Source organism: Vulpes vulpes, chromosome 3 (genome assembly GCF_048418805.1).
Source record: "Vulpes vulpes isolate BD-2025 chromosome 3, VulVul3, whole genome shotgun sequence".
NCBI lineage: Eukaryota > Metazoa > Chordata > Mammalia > Carnivora > Canidae > Vulpes > Vulpes vulpes.
The window spans coordinates 15,135,090-15,155,031 of NC_132782.1; the positions used below are offsets into that span (position 1 = coordinate 15,135,090).

A 19,942-nucleotide genomic window follows, 5' to 3' on the forward strand; every position below is an offset into this window, starting at 1 on the left:
TTTCTTGTTACCAATTGGCCTTCTTTTCAGCTTAAAGAAGTACCTTTCATGTATCTTTTAACTCTAGTAGTGGTAAACTTGTTCAGTTTTTGCTTGTCTAGAAAACTTCCTCTCCTTCAATTCTGAACGATAATCTTCTCAGGTAGGGTATTCTTGGTTGGAAGTGTTTTGCTTTTGGCACTTTGAATATGTCATGCCACTCCCTTCTGGCCTGCAAAGTTTACATTGAAAAATCTGGTAAGAGTCTTAGGGGGTTACCTTGTACATAAAAAGTTGTTTTTCCTCTTGCTGCTTTTAAGACTCTCTTTTTAACTTTTGATGTTTTAATTATAATGTGTCTTGATATAAATTTCTGGGTTCATCTTATTTGGAACTCTCTGGGATTCCTAGATGTAAATATCTGTTTCCTTCCCCAGGTTAGTGCAATTTTTAGATATTATTTATTCAAATAAGTGTTCTGTTCCTTTTTCTCTCTCTTCTCCTTCTGGAACATCTATTATGAGAACACTGTTCCACTTAATGTAGTCCCATAGCCCTCATACAGTATCTTTACTTTTTTTTTTTTTTTTTTTTCTTGCTGCACTGTTTGAGTGAGTTCCACTTTACCCTGGTTCCAGTCACTAGTTCTTCTGGTTCACCTAGTCTGCTGCTGAACCTCTGCAGTGTGTCTTTCAGTTCAGTTATTATATTCTTCAGTTCCAAGTCTTCTGTTTGTACTTTCTTATGTTTTCCATCTCTTTGTTGAAGTTTTATGTCCATCCATTCTTCTCCTGAGATCTCTGTTTCATTATGGTTTTTTCAGGGGTTTTATCTTCTCTCATTTAAAATATAGCCCTTTGTTTTCTCACTTTTCTTTGACTTTCAATGTCTGTTCTTATACATTAGGCAACATAGCTATCTTTTCAATCTTGAAGGAATCACAGGAAGACCAGGGTACTTACTTCAGTCGGCTACCTGTGTGGTGCTTTGGGCATATCTGCCTGTCAAGAAGTCTCTGATTGGTCCAGTCCCATGGGTCTCAGAAACACAAAACTCCTTGGACACCAGAGGCAGGTGTTCAAAGGGCGTTCCCTCTGTGGACTGCCATATATGCCAGATTTGGCAGGGCCAAGGAGGAGCACCAGGCCGAGGCAAAGCTGCCTACTAGCTTTAGCAGTGTGGGGCTGTGGGGGATACTGGGTCAGGGCAAGCTGGCCCAATGGTTTGGTGGGGCAGAGCCACAGAAGTGCACAAAAGCAGGGTAAACAACTTTTACAAGGTAGGAAACTGCTAAAATGGTACCTGCCAGTGCTGGTGCGAGCAAGGTAGAAGAGTACAAAAATGGTGCCCACCAGTGCCTCTGGCAACAAGAAAGTTCCAATGGACCCTGTCCCTCTGGCAGGCACTTTAAGCTTACCCTGTAAATTCCCTTCACATATGGCTTAGGCACTTCCAAACTGCTACTTTTGTGCTGGGTCCCAGGACAAGTAAGTCTGCATGTGAACATTTTAGGAGCAGAGTCCCAGGTTCCTACAACACTTGGGTCTCCTTGATGCAAGCCCCAGTAGTTTTGTTTGTTTGTTTTAAAGATTTTATTTATTTATTCATGAGAGACACACAGAGAAAGAGAGGCAGAGACACAGGCAGAGGGAGAAGCAGGCTCCATGCAGAGAGCCCAAGGCAGACTCGATCCTGGGACTCCAGGGTCACGCCCTGAGCCAAAGACAGACACTCAATCTCTGAGCCACCCAGCCATCCCATCTCCAGTAGTTTCCAAAGCCACACATTTATGAGCTCATTTCTCTGGTACAGATCCCAAGAGCTGGGGTTCCTGATGTGGGGCTCAAACTCCTCACTCCTCAGGGATAGGCTTTATATTTGTTAGATCCCTCCCTTTGTGGGTCACTGAGTCAGGAATGCGGATCTCAAGAGCATGTCTCTGCCTCTCCCACCTATCTCCAGGTGGCCTTGCCATGATTTCTTGTGGAGTTGTTTTTCAGCTAGTCCTCAGGTCTTTTTTCAGAGACAGTTGTTTTATAGGTAGCTGTATATTTGGTGTGTCCTTGGTAGAATGAGTAGGGTCTTCCTATGTTTCCATCTTGAACCGCCTTTCTGTTCTGTGGTTTTCAAATGTTCCTTTCTTTTTCCCACTTTGATTTTCCCTTTCTTCACTAACATTTGTTTTACCCCATTAATAACGGATGTAGGCTATGCTGGGATAGCCTTTTTAACATAGGGATCTATGTTAAAAAGTTCGAAATTTTCAGAAATAGCTAAAGATTTTCCAAAATAAGGTCTGTTGTTATCTCCCCTTTTATATAAGTGGAGTTTCTCATATTCTTATATAGTATGAATAATATAGTTTTGTATAGAATAGACTTCTTATAAGAACACGCTGAACAAATTTTACATTTTTCTAGATGATTACTGACTATGCCAACACACTGCAAATACAGTTGTGTACAGGAAAGAGAAGTGAATTAATCCTGTTCACAGCAGCATACCTGAAAACTTCTAAGTCACATATGATTATATTCATTGCCTCTCCATAAAAAAGTGATGAACAAATACTTACAAACACTGCTAAACAATGTTAAAAAGTTTTCCTTTCTAATAAACTGGTGTCTTCTTTTCTCCCCTAACATTCAGAGAATCTTTTTCTTTCTTTTTTTAATTTGTTAAGTGAACTTTACCCCCAATATAGGCTCAAACTCGTAACTCCAAGATCAAGAATCTCATGCTCCACCAATTAAGTCAGCCAAGCACCTTGAATCTTTTCTTTCTGAAGTACAATCCTCCAGAAAAGAAGATTCAAAGAGCCAAATAGGGATGCCTGGGTGGCTCAGTGGTTGAGCATCTGCCTTTGGGTCAGGGCGTGATACCAGGTCCAGGGATGGAGTCCCACATCAGGCTCCCTGTGAGGAGCCTGCTTCTTCTCCCTCTGCCTATGTCTCTGCCTCTCTCTCTCTCTCTCTCTGTGTGTGTGTCTCTCATGAATAAATAAAATGTTTTCAAAAAAAAAAAAAAAAAGCCAAATAGCTGTTACTGCACCTTAGTTATATTTTAATTAATTATATATGTGGAAAAGCACACTGTTCCCACTGTTAATTTAAAGAGCAAATATTAGAGTTTTCTTTCTCTCTTAGGGAAAATATAAATTCCTCATTATTTTCCTTTACACAATCAAAAAACCCTCAACCCAAATGAGTTTACATTTTTTTTCAGTGAAGCTTAATTAGGTAGGCAGCAGCTCCCCATTCTTTCTCTATAAGATTTCACTGAGCTAACTTTGAATAAGATAACTGTGCTCTTAAATGATGAACCCAGAGTACTTGCCTTTCTAGTCTTCTCCATGATTCTATAACTAGTGCTTCAACCAGAAGGTCATGGGCCTCAGGAGCACACCTCAAGAAAACCAAGAGAAAATAATCTGTCATACATGAATGCTTTTAAATTACTAAAAACAATTATGCAAGTAAGAGTTATACTGCAAAAGTGAACCTCAAATTATTGTACTCTTACACAGACCTTATCTCTGGTCTATTCCCATTTCAGTATTTTGTTTTCTTGATACAATATAAAAACATCAACATTTTATTCCATGTCTCTCTCATTCTTTTATCTGTTCAATGCCTTCCACTGAACAATGAAAACGTTCAATGATACATGTTATGCTAAAAGTACACATAACGTAGGTTACTTTGCTCTGATTACAAAAATATTTTTATAGGAGAGAGTTTGTAAAATACAGAAAAACTTAAATAGGATACTAAAAATGATTTACAGGTCTGTACTCATAAATTGCCACCATCATTAATTTGGAGCATATCATTCAAGTTATCTTTTCTACACACATATGAAATACACATATTTCTTTTACATGCCTATATCCTACCCTTTTCAGTAAGTTAACATTATATTGTGGACATTTGCCCATGACACTATACATTGTTCATAACAATTTTTAAACATTGTATATTATCCCATTATGTGAATATAATATCACCTAAACACTCGCCTACTTTTAGAATTTTAGTTTTTCAGCATTATAAATAACGTTGAGCTGAATATCAATGTACAATAACCTTTATATGTATCTGATTATTTTCTTTGGATAAATCTTAGAAGCAACCTTTTTTAGATCTAAGGGTATTTTTATAGTTTTTGATACATTCTGTACCACCAGAGCATATAAGAGTCCCACTTCTAGTATATCTTCATTAACAATGAATACTTTCTATATAACTAAACCACATAGACTGTATTTTGTAGGTATAAAAATCTCTTTTAACCAATCTTAGTATCTTTATAATGTTAAGACTCTAGTAGTCGCCTAAAAATCAAAGACTTTCAGGTTGAGTCATGAAGCAAAATTGAACTACATGCTGCTTTTAAAACTTGAAAACAAAATTATATTTTACTCTTAAAATCCTTTCAGTATTAAAATATTACTCAGGAGGGAAACATAGAAATATAGTTTTTAGACAAATCCTCACCAAATAGCATTTCTCCATCTGCCTAAACAGACATGAGTCTTGTGAGGTGTTTAACCCAATGTTTTGTGGTTAAATAAATTTGGAAACTGCTTGCTTAGCTATCCATTATATACATTAACATATAAGGGCTGTGAAGAGTACTGCAAAAAAGACTTGTTTAATTTTGTCTTATTCATCATTTTCCAAGTTAACATGAACACTGAGGAAGTAAATCTATACCGATATATGAGTTGGATAATCATGTGAGAAAACTGCTATTTTTCCATGAATGAGACTAAGAAATAGATTACAACTTCTGTGTGTTACTTTTCTCTTATATGTCTGCTAAATACTTTATTTAAACAATCCAGTTATTCTGAAGGCTGGATTCCCTTGCAAACCATGAAAAATATCTTTTCTTTTTTTTTTTTTTTATCTTTTCTTTTTTAATGTTTTCCCAGCTCTACTGAATTATGATTAACCAAAATTGTATATATTCAGGTTGCACAACAGGACATTTGATATACATATACATTGTTACCATAAAGACTATCCTCTAACCATCTTAAAAGTATTAAATGATCAGGAATACTGTTTACAGAAAGAGTTTTCCGTTTTAAAGAGATTTTTAGAAAATTAAAATATAAAAATAAACTACAAAAATGTCTATAAAATCTAAAAGTATATTACTTACTGCTGTATGAAGTACAACACATTCACCAGGGTATCATCATCCATGAATTCTATTTGACTTGTAGCTAAATTATGAAGAGTAAGAAAGTGGGGATAGTCTCTGATACAGTCAACATTTTTTAAAAAGCTGGTCCTTTGCTGTTGAAACTGCCAAAGTATATTAAATGCACATTCCACTTGCTTTTCTGAAAATGTGGCTTTGTTTTTCTTAATAAGCTCAAATGCTTGCTCTTCATCTGTACACTTAATCATCTGGCTAATTAGTGGTTTACAACTGCAGGTTCGAAATTGAAACACTCTCCAGGAGCATGTATAAATGGCTCTTAGGCGAAGCATATTTACAAGTAATGAGTCTAAAAGAAAGGTAATTTTTCATTTACATCACAAATTTTCTTAGATAAAGAAAACCATTTGCAACTAGTAGTCAGATGCAATATGCTGAAAAACAGGTAACTCTTTCCTTCACGTATTTTGCTTCCATTATGGTAACTCCAAATCCCATTCCAACATGCAGCTTCTGTAAAAAGATTGGTTTAACATGGTTATGCTAATATTATTAATACCAAATCAGATTCAAAATTCAAATTAGGGCAGCCTGGGTGGCTCAGTAGTTTGGCACCTGCCTTCAGCCCAGGGCGTGGTCCCAGGGTCCCAGGATCGAGTCCCACATCAGGCTCCTTGCGTGGAGTCTGCTTCTCCCTCTACCTGTGCCTTTGCCTCTGTCTCTGTCTCTCATGAATAGATAAATAAAATCTTTAAAAAAATTTTGTTTCAAATTAAAGTAACAAGTTTTTTTCTGCATTAACTTCAGACCTTGTTCTTAGTCTGAAGCAAACAGCAGAACTTGGGCCAAAACTAAGTGTCCAGGAAAAGGGACTTCTTTCTGCACTCCATTAAAAAATGTTTGTTAGGGACGCCTGGGTGGCTCAGTGGTTGAACGTCTGCCTTTGGCTCAGAGCGTGATCCTGGAGTTCCGGGATTGAGTCCCACATTGGGCTCCCTACATGGAGCCTGCTTCTCTCTCTGCCTATGTCTCTGCCTTTCTGTGTGTGTGTCTTTCATGAATAAATAAATAAAATCTTTAAAAAAATAAAAAATGTAAAAATAAATAAATAAATAATAAAATAAAATAAAAAATGTTTGTTAAATTTTACATATATACAAATACATATATTCAAATTCGACCATAAAAGCAGAAGGGAAAAAAAAATTCCTAAACTCAGAACCATCATTTTAAACAAAAGAGTCAAACTGTTTGCAATAAATAAATATATCATCTTAACATTTTTACAAGAAACAGTCATAATTCAGAGCCATAGTTTTTTTTTTCCTCAGGATGGTGGGATCCAGTCCAGCATGGGGCTCACCCAGTCTGCTGGAGATTCTTTTCCCTCTCCCTCTCTCTCCCACTCTGCTCCTCCTTCCATTTGTGTGCATACTCTCTCTCAAATAAATAAAATATTTTTTTAAAAAATTTGTTTTCAGAAAGGTAGTTTCTGGTATATCTACTTTCGGGATAATTTCTTCTTTCTTCTGGTACTCTAAAAGAACTCAAATTATTTGGTCACTACTGACCTTTGGTCAGTTTAAACCAATAAGCAGGACGATTAAAGCACCAATCAGGAAATATAAAGAAATCAAGAAATGTATCAAGACATTGTGAAGCAATTTAAGAACCAAAGATAATTATGAAAAAGGAGAATTTATTTTAAAACTATATTATAGGGCAGCCCGGGTGGCCCAGCGGTTTAGCGCTGCCTTCAGCCCAGGGCGTGACCCTGGAGACTCGGGGTCGAGTCCCACGTCGGGCTCTCTGCATGGAGCCTGCTTCTCCCTCTGCCTGTGTCTCTGCCTCTCTCTCTCTGTGTGTCTCTCATGAATAAATATAAATAATCTTTTTTAAAAAAACACTATATTATAAATGTTTATATTTCTAATTGAGAAACAACAGAAAAGCTGCGACTAAAATCACAATACCTAACATGTCTGCGACACTTCACAAAGGACTTTTAAAATAGATCATCTCATTAAATTCTCTCAACTAACCTATCAGGCAGATACTGCTATTTGCATTTTACAGATAAGAAATGCTATTTTCAAAAAGGACTGAAAAAGGGCAGCCCGGGTGGCTCAGCAGTTTAGCGCCGCCTTCAGCCCAGGGCGTGATCCTGGAGTCCCGGGATCGAGTCCCACGTCGAGCTCCCTGCATGGAGCCTGCTTCTCCCTCTGCCTGTGTCTCTGCCTCTGTCTCTCTCTCTGTCTCTCACGAATAAATAAATAAAATCTTTATTTAAAAAGTCTAAAAAAAACTACTTTAGTACTTGTGAACTGAGACAAGCACTCAGTTATTTCTATTCTTTCAACTTGAACACCTCCTTACATCAGCAAAACCAACACTAAAAGATTGCCTCAGACTCTATGGTTATGCTGAGCTGTTTACAAGGAAAGAAAAGCAAAACGAGGCAGTATTGGTACTTTGTGGCAATCAGCACAGTGCAGACGGCGTCCTGACCTCGGCCGACCTGGGTCTCACACACACAAACCCTGTCCGCAGCGAGGGTAACCTCAAGGTTCTTCTGTCTACGATAGAAAACAGGAGCCGCTCACGGGCTGGGAGACCAAGGTGTTAGGTCTCCAGCTACGTCCCAGACAAACGGCTTTGGGAAGTCACTTGACCAAAGGAGGGCCCTTGGGCCGGAGTGCTGGGTGCACAGCGGCACCCGGTGTGAACCACGAGCATCCCCCACGCTGGGCGCGCGGCCGCCCTAGACGAACCAAAGTGGCCGCCCTCGTCCCGCTCACCGCGGGCTCAGCCCGGCCCGCCCCCAGCACCCGGGAAAATCCAATACCCGGGAGGCGGCCTCCGTTCTCCGCCAAACCCTGCACCTCGGGGCCGGAAACGTGCTGGGCGGAAGACGACCTGCCGCCCCTTCTCGGCCCTGGCTTGCAGGTGACACTCTCCCCTCAACGACCTCCAGCTCTTCTGGAGGATGCCGGGGAAGGCTGGTTAAGATGGCTTTCTGGTCCCCCCCCCCCCCCCCCCCCAGCTCATAGCTTGCAGCCTTTCCTCCAGAGACATCACCTCTGCGATGATGATCCAGTCCCCAAAGCAGGTTTTAAAAAAAAAAAATGCCTGGACTGCACAGCGTGCTCAGCTTAAGGCACGTACTACACGCCCCAGAGGACGTAGCGGCGAGGCCAACGGAATGGACGTCGCTTACGCATTCGCGGGGCATTCTGGGCATTGTAGTTCAACTTTGAGAGACTTCGGGACGACCCATTTTAAACTGCTGCAGTTATAAGTCCTTTAGGTCATTGTTTCCCAATCATCTGAGGCTTTTCTCCCAGTCCATGGAAAACTGATTTTTTAATAGTATATAATAAAACATGGACACCTAGAAAATGAAATTTGAAAAGGTAAACATGGAAAAAACACCTGTGGATTTTTGTTTCTTGTGCTATTCAGCATATATGAAATGACCATCAACTGGCTATAAAAGTAAAGTCTTACTCTCAGTTTCTGCCCTTGTGTCATGGTGAGGCCAGTCTTTGGAACCATACTTTTTTTTTTTTTTTTAACAGCTTTATTTATTGAGAAATAATTTACACACAGCATCATTTACCCATTCACATTGTACAATTCAATGCTTTTCCTAGTTTAGAGTTCTGGAGCATCACCACAATTCATTTCATTTATTTTTTTTAATTTTATTTTTATTTATTTATGATAGTCACACACACACAGAGAGAGAGGCAGAGACACAGGCAGAGGGAGAAGCAGGCTCCATGCACCGTCGATCCCGGGTCTCCAGGATGGCGCCCTGGGCCAAAGGCAGGTGCTAAACCTCTGCGCCACCTAGGGATCCCTCATTTTAGAACTTTTTTAAAGATTTCATTTATTTATTCATTAGAGAATACAGAGACATAGGCAGAGGGAAAAGCAGGCTCCATGCAAGGAGCCTCTTGTGGGACTCAATCCCAGAACCCCAGGATCATGCCCTGAGCCAAAGGTAGACACTCAACCACTGAGCCACCCAGGTGCCCCTAGAATATTTTTATAAGTCCAAAAAGAAATCAGCTAACCAACAGCAGTCACTTCCCCTACTTCACCCCCAACACTATAGTCAATCACTAATGGGAGAGCACAATTTGACTAGCACTGATTTAGATTGTTTGGAACCATGTCAACTGATTACCTTGAAGACTGAGGTTGGCCTTAATGCACAGAATAGTTTCAGAACAAACATCAGAAAAAGCATAGGGATGAAACTAGGCACTGTGTCACTATTCTTCAGTCAAAGACCTATAGTTAAAATTGGGATTACTGACCAATTGTAATGAAGAACACACTCTAAGGAGTGTCAAATTAAGAAAGTGCTAGAAAGAACTTATTATGGTATTCAGTCCTGTGTTAAGTTATTTGGGGGAGGTTTAAGGGGCTTTTCTCTTGAAAATTCCACTATTGAGTATCTTAATAAACTTTATTTATAGGGCAGGAGAAGTAAAGTGAGGCTAAAGCTGTGTTTAATAAAGAGGAAGTAGTCACTCATAATAGCCAGAATAGGTACCTGTTTGATCATTTTTTTGTGATTTGAACAATGTTCTTGTTTTGGTCTCAATTCTGTATGATTATGCAATGGTCTTGTCTTGGCCTTGTCTCATGTTTGTGTTCTGTGCAATTGTTCAACAGAATACCAATGCTGAGCTATGAGTGCCAGACCAGCTCCAGCAACAGTAGGACCTACCTAAGTGATAGTGTCAGGACAGTTTCTTCACTGTTGTGCCTGTTTATCTCCTTCTTACCAGTTTGTGTAATGTAAGGAGACTGACCTAAGAAACACATACCAGAGGCCTGCCTTCCTCTGGAATCTTGCTTATGTAAGAAAAGGAAGTCCTTTTTGTTTAGTCACTGTTTGCATTTTTTTTTCTTTACTTGCAGTCTAGGGCAATTTATAAGATATATATTTATGTATAAATCATATCTGAGAACAAAATTAAGGTAATAACTTAAGTCCATAGCCATAAAATTGTGTTACCTAGTGATTTAACTCATGAAGAAGTATCTTTTACAAGACCTAACAAGTGGTTAACAAAGTGTGGCTCTTAATTTCCTCCTAGCAAATGTCAATGCCCTTCAGCCAAAAATCACAAGAAGCCTGCAGTTGAGGTTTATTACTATTACTTGTTATAGCTAGGGAAAATGCACAGTGCAAGGAATCCTTTAGCTGGTCAATAAAAGAATATTAGAAAGAACCTATTATGGGGATCCCTGGGTGGCGCAGCGGTTTGGCGCCTGCCTTTGGCCCAGGGCGCGATCCTGGAGACCCGGGATCGAATCCCACATCGGGCTCCCGGTGCATGGAGCCTGCTTCTCCCTCTGCCTGTGTCTCTGCCTCTCTCTCTCTCTCACTGTGTGCCTATCATAAATAAATAAATTAATTAATTTAAAAAAAAAAAAAAAAAAAAAAAAAGAACCTATTAGAGGATGTGGGCTTTGGTTGGGTAATTTTGGGGAGCGTCTAAGGAAGAAAGGGTTTGCTCTATTTTTGGGTGCTAGGAAGCAGGGCAATCCTAGGATTGGGCATCTAATACATTTTAATTACAAGGAAAGCAGATTAACACAGGGATAAAGCTGAAATTGGTAAAGAAGTAGCATTCACTCATTTAATGAGAGGGGAATCTTTGGTATTTTGTGTGGCACGGGGATCTTGTCTGAGTCAATGTTCTGTGAGATTGTTTTTGTTTTTGTTTTTTAAGCTTTTATTTATTTATTCATGAGAGACAGAGAGAGAGAGAGAGAGAGGGGCAGAGACACAGGCAGAGGGAGAAGCAGGCTCCATGCTGGAAGCCCTACATGGGACTCAATCCTGGGACTCCAGGATCACGCCCTGGGCCAAAGGCAGGCACTGAATCGCTGAGCCACCCAGGGATCCCCTGTGAGATTGTTTATATCCAACAGGAGGACAATATGCTTTAAACTTTGTCAGATAAGTCTGAAATAGTATTGAGTCTTAACAATGAACACACACACACGCACACACACACTCAAAAAAAAAAAAAAAAAAAAAAAAACAATGAACACCAAGCCAGTTTTTCCAATATCAGAGACTATTCTTTTTTCCCCTCACAAATTTACTTGAATGTTTTTTCTCCTGGAGTAATTCTGCCAGTAAACAATGTATTTGTTGTATATAACACCAACTGCATAGGCAAGAAGAGAAAAAACAAAGTAACTTGGACTTCATCAAATTTAAAACTTTCATGCATCAAAGAACACTCTCAACTGAAAAGGCAACCCACAGAATGGGAGAAGATATTTGCAAATGATAAATCTGATAAGAAATTAATATCCAGAATATATGAAGAACTCTACAAATCAGTGACAAAACTTTTCAATGTGCAAAGGGCGTGAACAGACTCTCCACGGTTACCGGCACATGAAAAAATGTTCAAAATAACTAATCACTAGGGAAATGCAAATTAAAGTACAATGAGAGACCACCTCACACCCAATAGGGTGGCTATTTCCAAAAAATCAGAAAATACCGAGTGTTGGCAAGGATATGGAGAAACTAGAACCCTTGTGTATTACTGGTGGGAATGTAAAATGGTGCAGCTGCTGTGGGAAAAACAGTATAGTAGTTCTTCAAAAAAACAGAATTATCATGTAATCTAACAATTCTATTTCTGGATACTCAGAAGAATTAAAAGCAGGAGCTTGAACAAATATTTGTACAGCAATGTTCCTAGCAGCATTATTTATAATAGCCAAAATGTGGAAGCAACCCAATTGTCCACTGACAGATAAATGGATAAATAAAATGTCATATATACATATAATACAATTTTTTTCAGGCTTAAAAAGAAAGGAAATTCTGACACATGCTACAACATAGGTGAACCTCGATGACACTATGCTAAATGAAATAAGTCAGACACAAAAGAATAAATGTTGTTTGATTCCATCCACCTAGAGTAGTCAAATTCATAGAAACAGAAATTAGAACAGTGGTTGCTAGGGGGTCGGGGGAAAGGATAATGGGGAGTTGTTCAGTGGGTATAAAGCTACAGTTTTGCAAGACAAAAATTCTTAAGATTTGTTGCACAATGTAAATATGCTTAATGCTACTGAACAATACACTTAAAATAGTTAAGATTATGTATTTAACTACAATTTTTAAAAAGGTATTCAATTAAAAAAAAGGGCAACCTTACTGGTAACCAGGAAATTACAAAATAAGATGGTACCATTCTTTTCACCCATTAAATTAGCAAAAACTAAAAAGGTTGAAAACAACCTTCATGAAGGATAAGAGTCACTTTTATACAATCTTAAAGTGCTTCAACCGCTCAATACTAATCTGGTACTATATGTCACATTGAAAAGTGTACATATTCTGAAATGCATTAATCTCTCTTCTGGCTATCTTTCTTGCAGATTTATAGGCATCAATATATAAGGATATATGTAAAAGGATGTTTATTACAGTATTGTTTGTATTAACCAAAACTTGAAACAACTAAAATGTCCAAGAGAATGGCTGAATAAATTATACTATGGAATGGTATATAAATATCAAAAAAATGTTCATAATATTTTTCATGCGAACAAAACAAATTTAAGAATAATATGTGTGATGGGATCTTATTTTGTTGAAGGAAGGGAGAGAAAGTTTTTAATATTAGTACAGGAATAGAAAAGAATATTATTGGAAACATCGAGGGGAAAAATTGGAAAAGATTAGGGGGAAATTATTTTTAAACTTTGATAGAATCTTCAATTTTTTTAATATTAATTTTTTAATTTAATTTTTTTTATTTATGATAGTCACACAGAGAGAGAGAGAGAGATATGCAGAGACATAGGCAGAGGGAGAAGCAGGCTCCATGCACCGGGAGCCCAAAGTGGGATTCGATCCCGGGTCTCCAGGATTGTGCCCTGGGCCAAAGGCAGGCGCCAAACCGCTGCGCCACCCAGGGATCCCAGAATCTTCAAATTTTTATAATAGTTTATATTACTGTAAAATATATGTGACAAGCATATGTCTTTAAAAAGGTTAACATTTTTTATATTATTGGTGATATAGAAAAAATAAGAACAAACAACAGGGATACCTGGGTGGCTTAGTGGTTGAGCATCTGCCTTCAGCTCATGGCGTGATCCTGGAGTCCCGGGATTTAGTCCCACATCCGGCTCCCTACATGGAGCCTGCTTCTCCCTCTGCCTATGTCTCTGCCTCTCTCTCTATGCCTCTCATGAATAAATAAATACAATCTCTAAGAAAAAAAAAAAAAAAGCTTTAAGAACAAGCAATTTGCTGTTTTTCCTTGGGTAGGTAGAAACAAAATTTTTTATTCTTTTAAAAATGTTGGGGCAGGCTCAATTAGTAGAGACTGTGGTTCATGATCTCAGCTTTGTGAGTACAAGCCCCATGGTGGGCATACAGACATTTAAAAATAAAATCTTTAAAAAAATAAATTGGGGTCTGAGTGGCTCAGTCAGCTGAGCAACAGACTTTTGGTTTTGGCTCAGGACATGATCTTGGGATCCTGAGGTCAAGCCCCAAGTAGGGTCTGCACAGGATTCTCTCTCTTCCTCTCTATCTGTTACCTCCCCCCTTCTATTTCTTCCTAAAATAAAAACATAAATCTTTAAAAAAAATAATAATGTTAATAGTAGTTCAGCCCAACAGCTTCCCTTCTTTTGGTATCAGACTCCATGCTTCACACTATAAAAACTGAAATGACCTAAGCTAGGCCAAATCTATTACTTCAGGCTCATAGCCTGTTAGATGGGTAATACTATCTGCTATGATAAATAAAGCCAAAATGTCAGTGGTTTAACCAACATAATTTGATTTCACTTCACATCAAAATGTGGATATCTCTGCTCAGGGGAAGACCTTTATCTAAATGGAGATTCAAGAAACTGCCCTTCTTTTATAATCTCCCAGGATCTTTTTTTTTTTCTTTTTTTTAAATTTTTATTTATTTATGATAGAGAAAGAGAGAGAGAGAGGCAGAGACACAGGCAGAGGGAGCAGCAGGCTCCATGCACCGGGAGCCTGATGTGGGATTCGATCCCGGGTCTCCAGGATCGCGCCCCAGGCCAAAGGCAGGCGCCAAACCGCTGCGCCACCCAGGGATCCCTAATCTCCCAGGATCTTAAATCTCTCTGGATCCAACTAACAAAATAAGAATGGACACAGAGAAGACATAGCGCTTTGTAACATCTTGGCCTAGATGCAATATACATAATTTTCACTTATTTTCTACTGATGAGAAATATTCACATATCCTCACTTGGATGCCAAGGGGACAGCTAAGAAAATGTATGCATGTCAGATACTTCCCAGCAACACCCTTCACTATGTAAGTGGGAGCACAAATTTTGGGGCTTTCACTACAAGGCTAATCAAAGACTTTTCTGGAACTTTATAATTGGAGCTGCCAGGGACTATTTATTAAGATGTCAGGTAACTCTTCAGTCTAGAGAACGAAGCCAAAAAACAAGTAGGTCAAATTAGACAAGAGACAAGTTCTATGATATTTCAACTATTCTTTTCTGTATTAGTTATCCGCTGCTATTGTAATGAATCTTCCCAAGCCTTAGCAACTTAAAACAACATTTATCATCCCGCAGTTTCTGTGGGCCAGAATTTCAGAAGTAGCTTAGCTGAGCAGTTTCGGCTCACAGTTTCTCATGATTGAAGTCAGATATCAACAAGGACTATAGTCATCTGAAGCCTTGACTAAGGTTAGAGGATTGCTTCCAAATGGCTCACTCACATGGCTGTTGGCAGGAGGACTCAGTTCCTCTCTGACTTTTGCCAAGAAGCCTGTTTCTTGTCACATGGGCCTCTCCATAGTCTGCTTGAGCATCTTCTTGACATGGCAGTTGATTTCCCCTTGAGTGAGTGATCCAAGAGACACAGCAAGGAAGAAATCAAAATGCCTCTTCAGAATCACACTGTCATTCTGCCTTTTACTATTTTTACTGCCTTTTACTATTAAAAGAAAGTCACATTAGGGAATTTATAGACATTTTATTTTTTTCTTTTTAAGATTATATTTATTTATTCATGAGAGACACAGAGAGAAAGAGGAAGGCAGAGACACAACACAGGCAGAGGGAGAAGCAGGTTCCATGCAGGGAGCCCTACGTGGAGACTCGATCCTGGGTCTCCAGGATCGCGCCCTGGGCCAAAGGCAGGCGCCAAACTGGTGCACCACCCAGGGATCCCCCTTTATAGACATTTTAAAGCCACCACACTATGCAACAGTTTTGTTCCGTGAAGCAATACATTCCCAATTTTACTTGAACTAGCTCAAACTAGCTTTCTTTTATTTGCAAACGAGAGCTCTCACCAATAGTGGAATTAACAAGGCATATACAGTAAGAATATTGTACAACGACTTCAGGAAACTCTTTGGCAGGATCTACTAAAACTGATCCCACCCATGCCCTAAGATCTAGCAATTCCATTCCCAGGTATATTCCCAACATGTATGTGAAATTTATGTGCTCCAATACACCAGATACAAGAATATTCATTGAAGCTTTATTCCATAAGAGCTAAAACTCAAAAACAAAACAAATATCCATCTAAAGTAGAACAGATAGGTTGTGCAATACATTGTTATGGGTAATTTTGTGTCGACTGGGTCAAGGGCTACCTAGATTAAACATTTATTTACGGGTGTGCCTTTTAGGAGGTTTCTGGGTGAAATTAGCATTTGAATTGGTACGCCCCTGCTCTCCTGTAATAAAGGCAATGCCACAAGGGAGGATGGAGACACGGACAGAGATTGTCCTTTCAGTGTTACAGCTATTAAAGTTGGTTGAGAGTCTTACCTGTGCCACATGCCCGACTGTTGTCGATAATTAATCTACCTAACCTCAGTGAGTGAAAATTTTAAATGATCATAACTTACCGATCTTGCTATACAACAACAAAATCAAAGCCCCCTTAGCTAGTTCCTTTAAAACGCACTCCCCCTATGTCCCCGCAAGGATTGTTGCCAGTCCTCCCTCCAAACAGCACAGGCATTTATTTTTAATCTAATCTGGAGAGTTGGCCTCTTAAAACAATTAAATAACAATAGATGTCCAATTTTTCTCTAGGTTTGGAGTCACAGATTTGCTTCGGTAATTTAGGAACAATGTATTCGGGGGGAGGGGGGGAGGCAGTTATCCTCCCTGAGCCTCTATCTCCTTATCTGTAAGACAAGCATCAGTAACCCGAATCACCGGGCTGCGGTGAGAATTTTCAGAGAGCGTCAAAGCCCCGCGTAGTTTTCTCCTTTTTTCTCAACTAGCACTTCGTTTCTGTTTTATTTCATTTTTATTAATTATTTTTTTTAAGATTTTATTTATTTATTCATGAGAGACACAGGCAGAGGGAGTCCCGACTCCCGATGCGGGACTCGATCTCGGGTCTCCCGGGTCACGCCCCGGGCCGAAGGCGGCGCTAACCGCTGAGCCACCCGGGCCGCCCCGTTTCCGTTTTTTAAAACTTGTGTCATAGCGTTAACCGGAAGCTGACCTGGAAGCTCCTTAAAGGAAGGGCTTCCTTCCCAATCCTCCGGCAGAGGACGAATAAATGTGTGGTAGACGGAGCGCCCCACAAAGAATCCGGCATTCCGACCGCTCCCCGCGTTCCCAGTCACGTCCCACAAGAAGCATTAAGCTACCTGAGCGCTCGGTACTTGGGAGGCCCCAGCTCCTCGGCCTCCTGGGAGGCCCGGGTGACGCAAGCGGAGGACCCCGGGCCGCGGCGGAGCGCTGGCGCACTTCCGGCGCGACGCTTTCGCTCCACGCCGGGCTGGGCGGCGGGGGAGGGAGGCGGTTAGGGGGCTTTAGCGCCTTTTCTGGCGGCGGTAGATTTGAAGCGCTTTAAAGGACCGGACCCCGGGAAGAGAGGGCTGCCGGAGCAGGTGGGCGGCGCGAAGCCCGAGTCGTTTCGGTGGCCTCCTTTGCAGCCGTCCCGGGGAACGAGAGCGGGAAGAGCCCGAGGAGAGGGGCGGAGCCGCCGCGTTAGGCCCGGCGGAGTCAACCGTCTTCGACTCGAGGTATCCGGGCTGCTCGGTGCCCGCACAAGCCCGCCCCGGGGGGGCCGTGGCGCTGGCCTTGCAGCTGCGGCCGCTGCCGGAGCCTCCCGGGCCGGGGAGACGGTCCTCCCCCCCCGGCCCCCGCCCCCCGCCCTCTGCACTTGGGCGCACACCTCCCTCCCTGACGCATTTTGCCGCACAAGCTGTAACATGGCGGCAGCGACGGCGGCCTGAACTCTAGGGAGCAAGGGTGATTTTCTTTTTGATGCTTCGAAATCGTAAGACTCATGGCTAACGCGGGGTAGGCGGGAGGATTGGTGGAGAAGGGGTGACCTGATGTCCTGGCGGGTGCGGGGTTGGAGAGCGGCAGGCGAGGAGCCTGGATCACAGGCTCTCCTCCTCCTCCTCCTCCTCTTCCTCCTCCGACCTTCTCCTCTCGCGGACCGCGGCTGTCGTGCCCAGTTACGTGATACAGGCCTTTTAAACCGAAACTGCAATCCGGGCCCTTGCCTTTTCGTCCCAGCGCTGTCTCAAAGTTCACCCCACGTTTCCGAGGAGCCGTGAGCAGCGCAGGCCTTTTAGGCGAAGATAATTACTCTTCCGGAGGAGGGCGAGGGCTCCGGGGCTCCGTGTGCCCTGGGGGAAGCGTGCGAATTTGGCTCCTCTTTAGTCTTTGAAGGAGCTAAGTCGGGGTCTGCGGGAAGGCAGAACTGCCGTTCGTTTCGGAGATGTTATGAAAAGCACCATTTTGTGCATTGGTGTAATCTGTTCCCACAACAGTACTTTCCGTTCAGGACCAAGCTTTCGCAGTAGTGGTGACAAATAACGTCCAAGGAACAATTAAATGTCCTGGGCGTTTGGGGCTCCGTTAACTTTTCAGGAGCTAAAACCAGATGGAAGGGGTGTGTGTGTGTGGGGGGGGGGTGGATATTCGTAAAATATTCGTAAAGATGATAGCTGAGGAGGTGTGTGAACATTTTCGAAATAGGGCCGTAAAATCCAGAAAAGGTACGGTTATCTAGAACGGCTACTTATCAAGTTTTTTTTTTTTTTTTTTTTTTTTTTTTTTAGATACCCGAAAATTTACTCGTTTTAGCATTTCTCCTTTTTGCTTTAACCGTTTTAGACAGAATTATTTCTATAAAATATTACTTCTGGCTCCATTAGAGTTCATTTTACATCGCTTAAGGTTTTCTTTATTCAGGATTATAGGTGCCCTAAAATCCCAATGGGTCTTGTAATAGAATTCTGTGCTTTTTAGGGAGGAGGGGAGGCAGGATATTGTGTTTGCTTTTTAAGGTTTTTGCCTTAAAAACCTTGCCTTCCCCTGCAGTCAGCAGTGTACAAGTATGCAAGCTTCCTAGTTTAGAAATTTGGATTTGTTTCTGGCTCAGCCATCTTTCTGAACCTCAGTTTCTTCATCATAAAATATTTTGATTTCAGGCTATCATAAGGTTTGGGCTTCAAAAATAAATAATCAAATTTGTTAAAATTCTGTGTAAAATTGGCTTTCAGTAAGAAGTCAGTGATTCTTCTGTGAGTGAGATAAAGAACATACATTTTTTTTAAAAAAAAGATTTTATTTATTTATTCATGAGAGAGAGAGAGGCAGAGACACAGGCAGAGGGAGAAGCAGGCTCCATGCAGGGAGCCTGATGTGGGGCTGGATCCCAGGACTCCAGGATCACGCCCTGGGCCAAAGGTGGCGCTAAACCACTGAGCCACCCAGGCTGCCCAGAGAACATACATTTTTTATGACCTATTGAAGACCTTTCATTTTTGGTGCTATTATTGTGGTCTTGCAGTATCAGTGACCTCTGATTCAGATTTTCTGTCAGGCAACATCTATTCTGCATGCAAAGGAAAATTCGTAGCCATTCATGATAGTATGAACTAGTCATCAATATGAAACAATAGCAATTAATACTTCCAGTGTTACTCTTTTAAAAAACAGATGTTGATGTTATTTGTTTGTTTATTTATTTATTTTTACTAATAGGGTATTTTAATAGAACTATAACGTATTACCTAGTTTTGGTATTCTGATATACTAAGATGTTTAACTTGCCACATGTATTAGTAGTCCATAGATAATTAATTTAACTGATTTGAAGAGTTTGTTGCAGATTTCTGCTACATTGTCTTACTACACTTTTTTGGGCTTTAATATTAGCCCCTAGCTTCAGTTTTAATATAACAATCTATGGTTTTGCCATGGTTTAATGCATAGACTGTCTCTATAAGAACTCTGTATTTTTATTTCAGTGGGGCAAATCTTGCATCTTGAAATTTACTACAGGCAGTGTTGTGTAAATACTTAGAGAAAACTTCTGTAACTGGGACTTTGTACTTTTAGTACCACACAGGAAATCCTTTGCACTTTTAAAAGGTGTCTTAAGATTATCACCAAACTCTTCTTGAAATGTTACTACCTCATACTTACCTATAACTATAGGCTTCAATATTTTTAAATATTAAAATGGTTGTTTTTAAAACATGAGTGATTCCTTCAGTCATTGTTTTTCTTTTCTTTTTTTTTAAGATTTTATTTATTTATTCGTGAGAGACACAGAGAAAGGCAGAGACACAGGCAGAGGGAGAAGCAGGCTCCCTGCGGGGAACCCGATGTGGGACTCGATCCCAGGACCCCGGGATCATGACCTGAGCCAAAGGCAGACGCTCAACCACTGAGCCACCCAGGTGCCCCAAGTCATTGATTTTCTAAAATGAATGAAGCCTCTTTA

At 40.6% G+C, this 19,942-nt stretch overlaps 2 protein-coding genes across 19 annotated transcripts in view; one reads left to right on the top strand and one right to left on the bottom strand.

Moving 5' to 3' along the window:
- FASTKD1 (FAST kinase domains 1) overlaps nucleotides 1-16,948 on the bottom strand; it is a 50,340-nt gene extending 33,392 nt beyond the window's left edge. For 2 of the 6 annotated variants that reach the window (XM_072751870.1, XM_025994089.2), the window contains exons 1-3: nucleotides 16,842-16,948; nucleotides 5,149-5,664; nucleotides 3,316-3,384 (exon numbers count right to left, since the gene is read on the bottom strand). In XM_072751870.1, coding sequence (XP_072607971.1) covers nucleotides 3,316-3,384; nucleotides 5,149-5,483 — 404 coding nt within the window. In that variant the 5' untranslated portion in view covers nucleotides 5,484-5,664; nucleotides 16,842-16,948. Of the gene's footprint in view, nucleotides 1-3,315; nucleotides 3,385-5,148; nucleotides 5,665-7,996; nucleotides 8,377-16,841 lie in introns of those variants that run through there. The other 4 variants (XM_025994092.2, XM_025994088.2, XM_025994090.2 and 1 more) reach the window with 3 other exon arrangements.
- The window catches only part of PPIG (peptidylprolyl isomerase G), a 51,715-nt gene continuing 48,694 nt past the window's right edge, over nucleotides 16,922-19,942 (top strand). For 2 of the 13 annotated variants that reach the window (XM_072751878.1, XM_072751874.1), the window contains exons 1-2: nucleotides 17,359-17,448; nucleotides 19,741-19,898. The gene's annotated coding sequence lies outside the window, so the exon portion shown is untranslated. Of the gene's footprint in view, nucleotides 17,220-17,315; nucleotides 17,477-19,740; nucleotides 19,899-19,942 lie in introns of those variants that run through there. The other 11 variants (XM_072751872.1, XM_072751875.1, XM_072751873.1 and 8 more) reach the window with 11 other exon arrangements.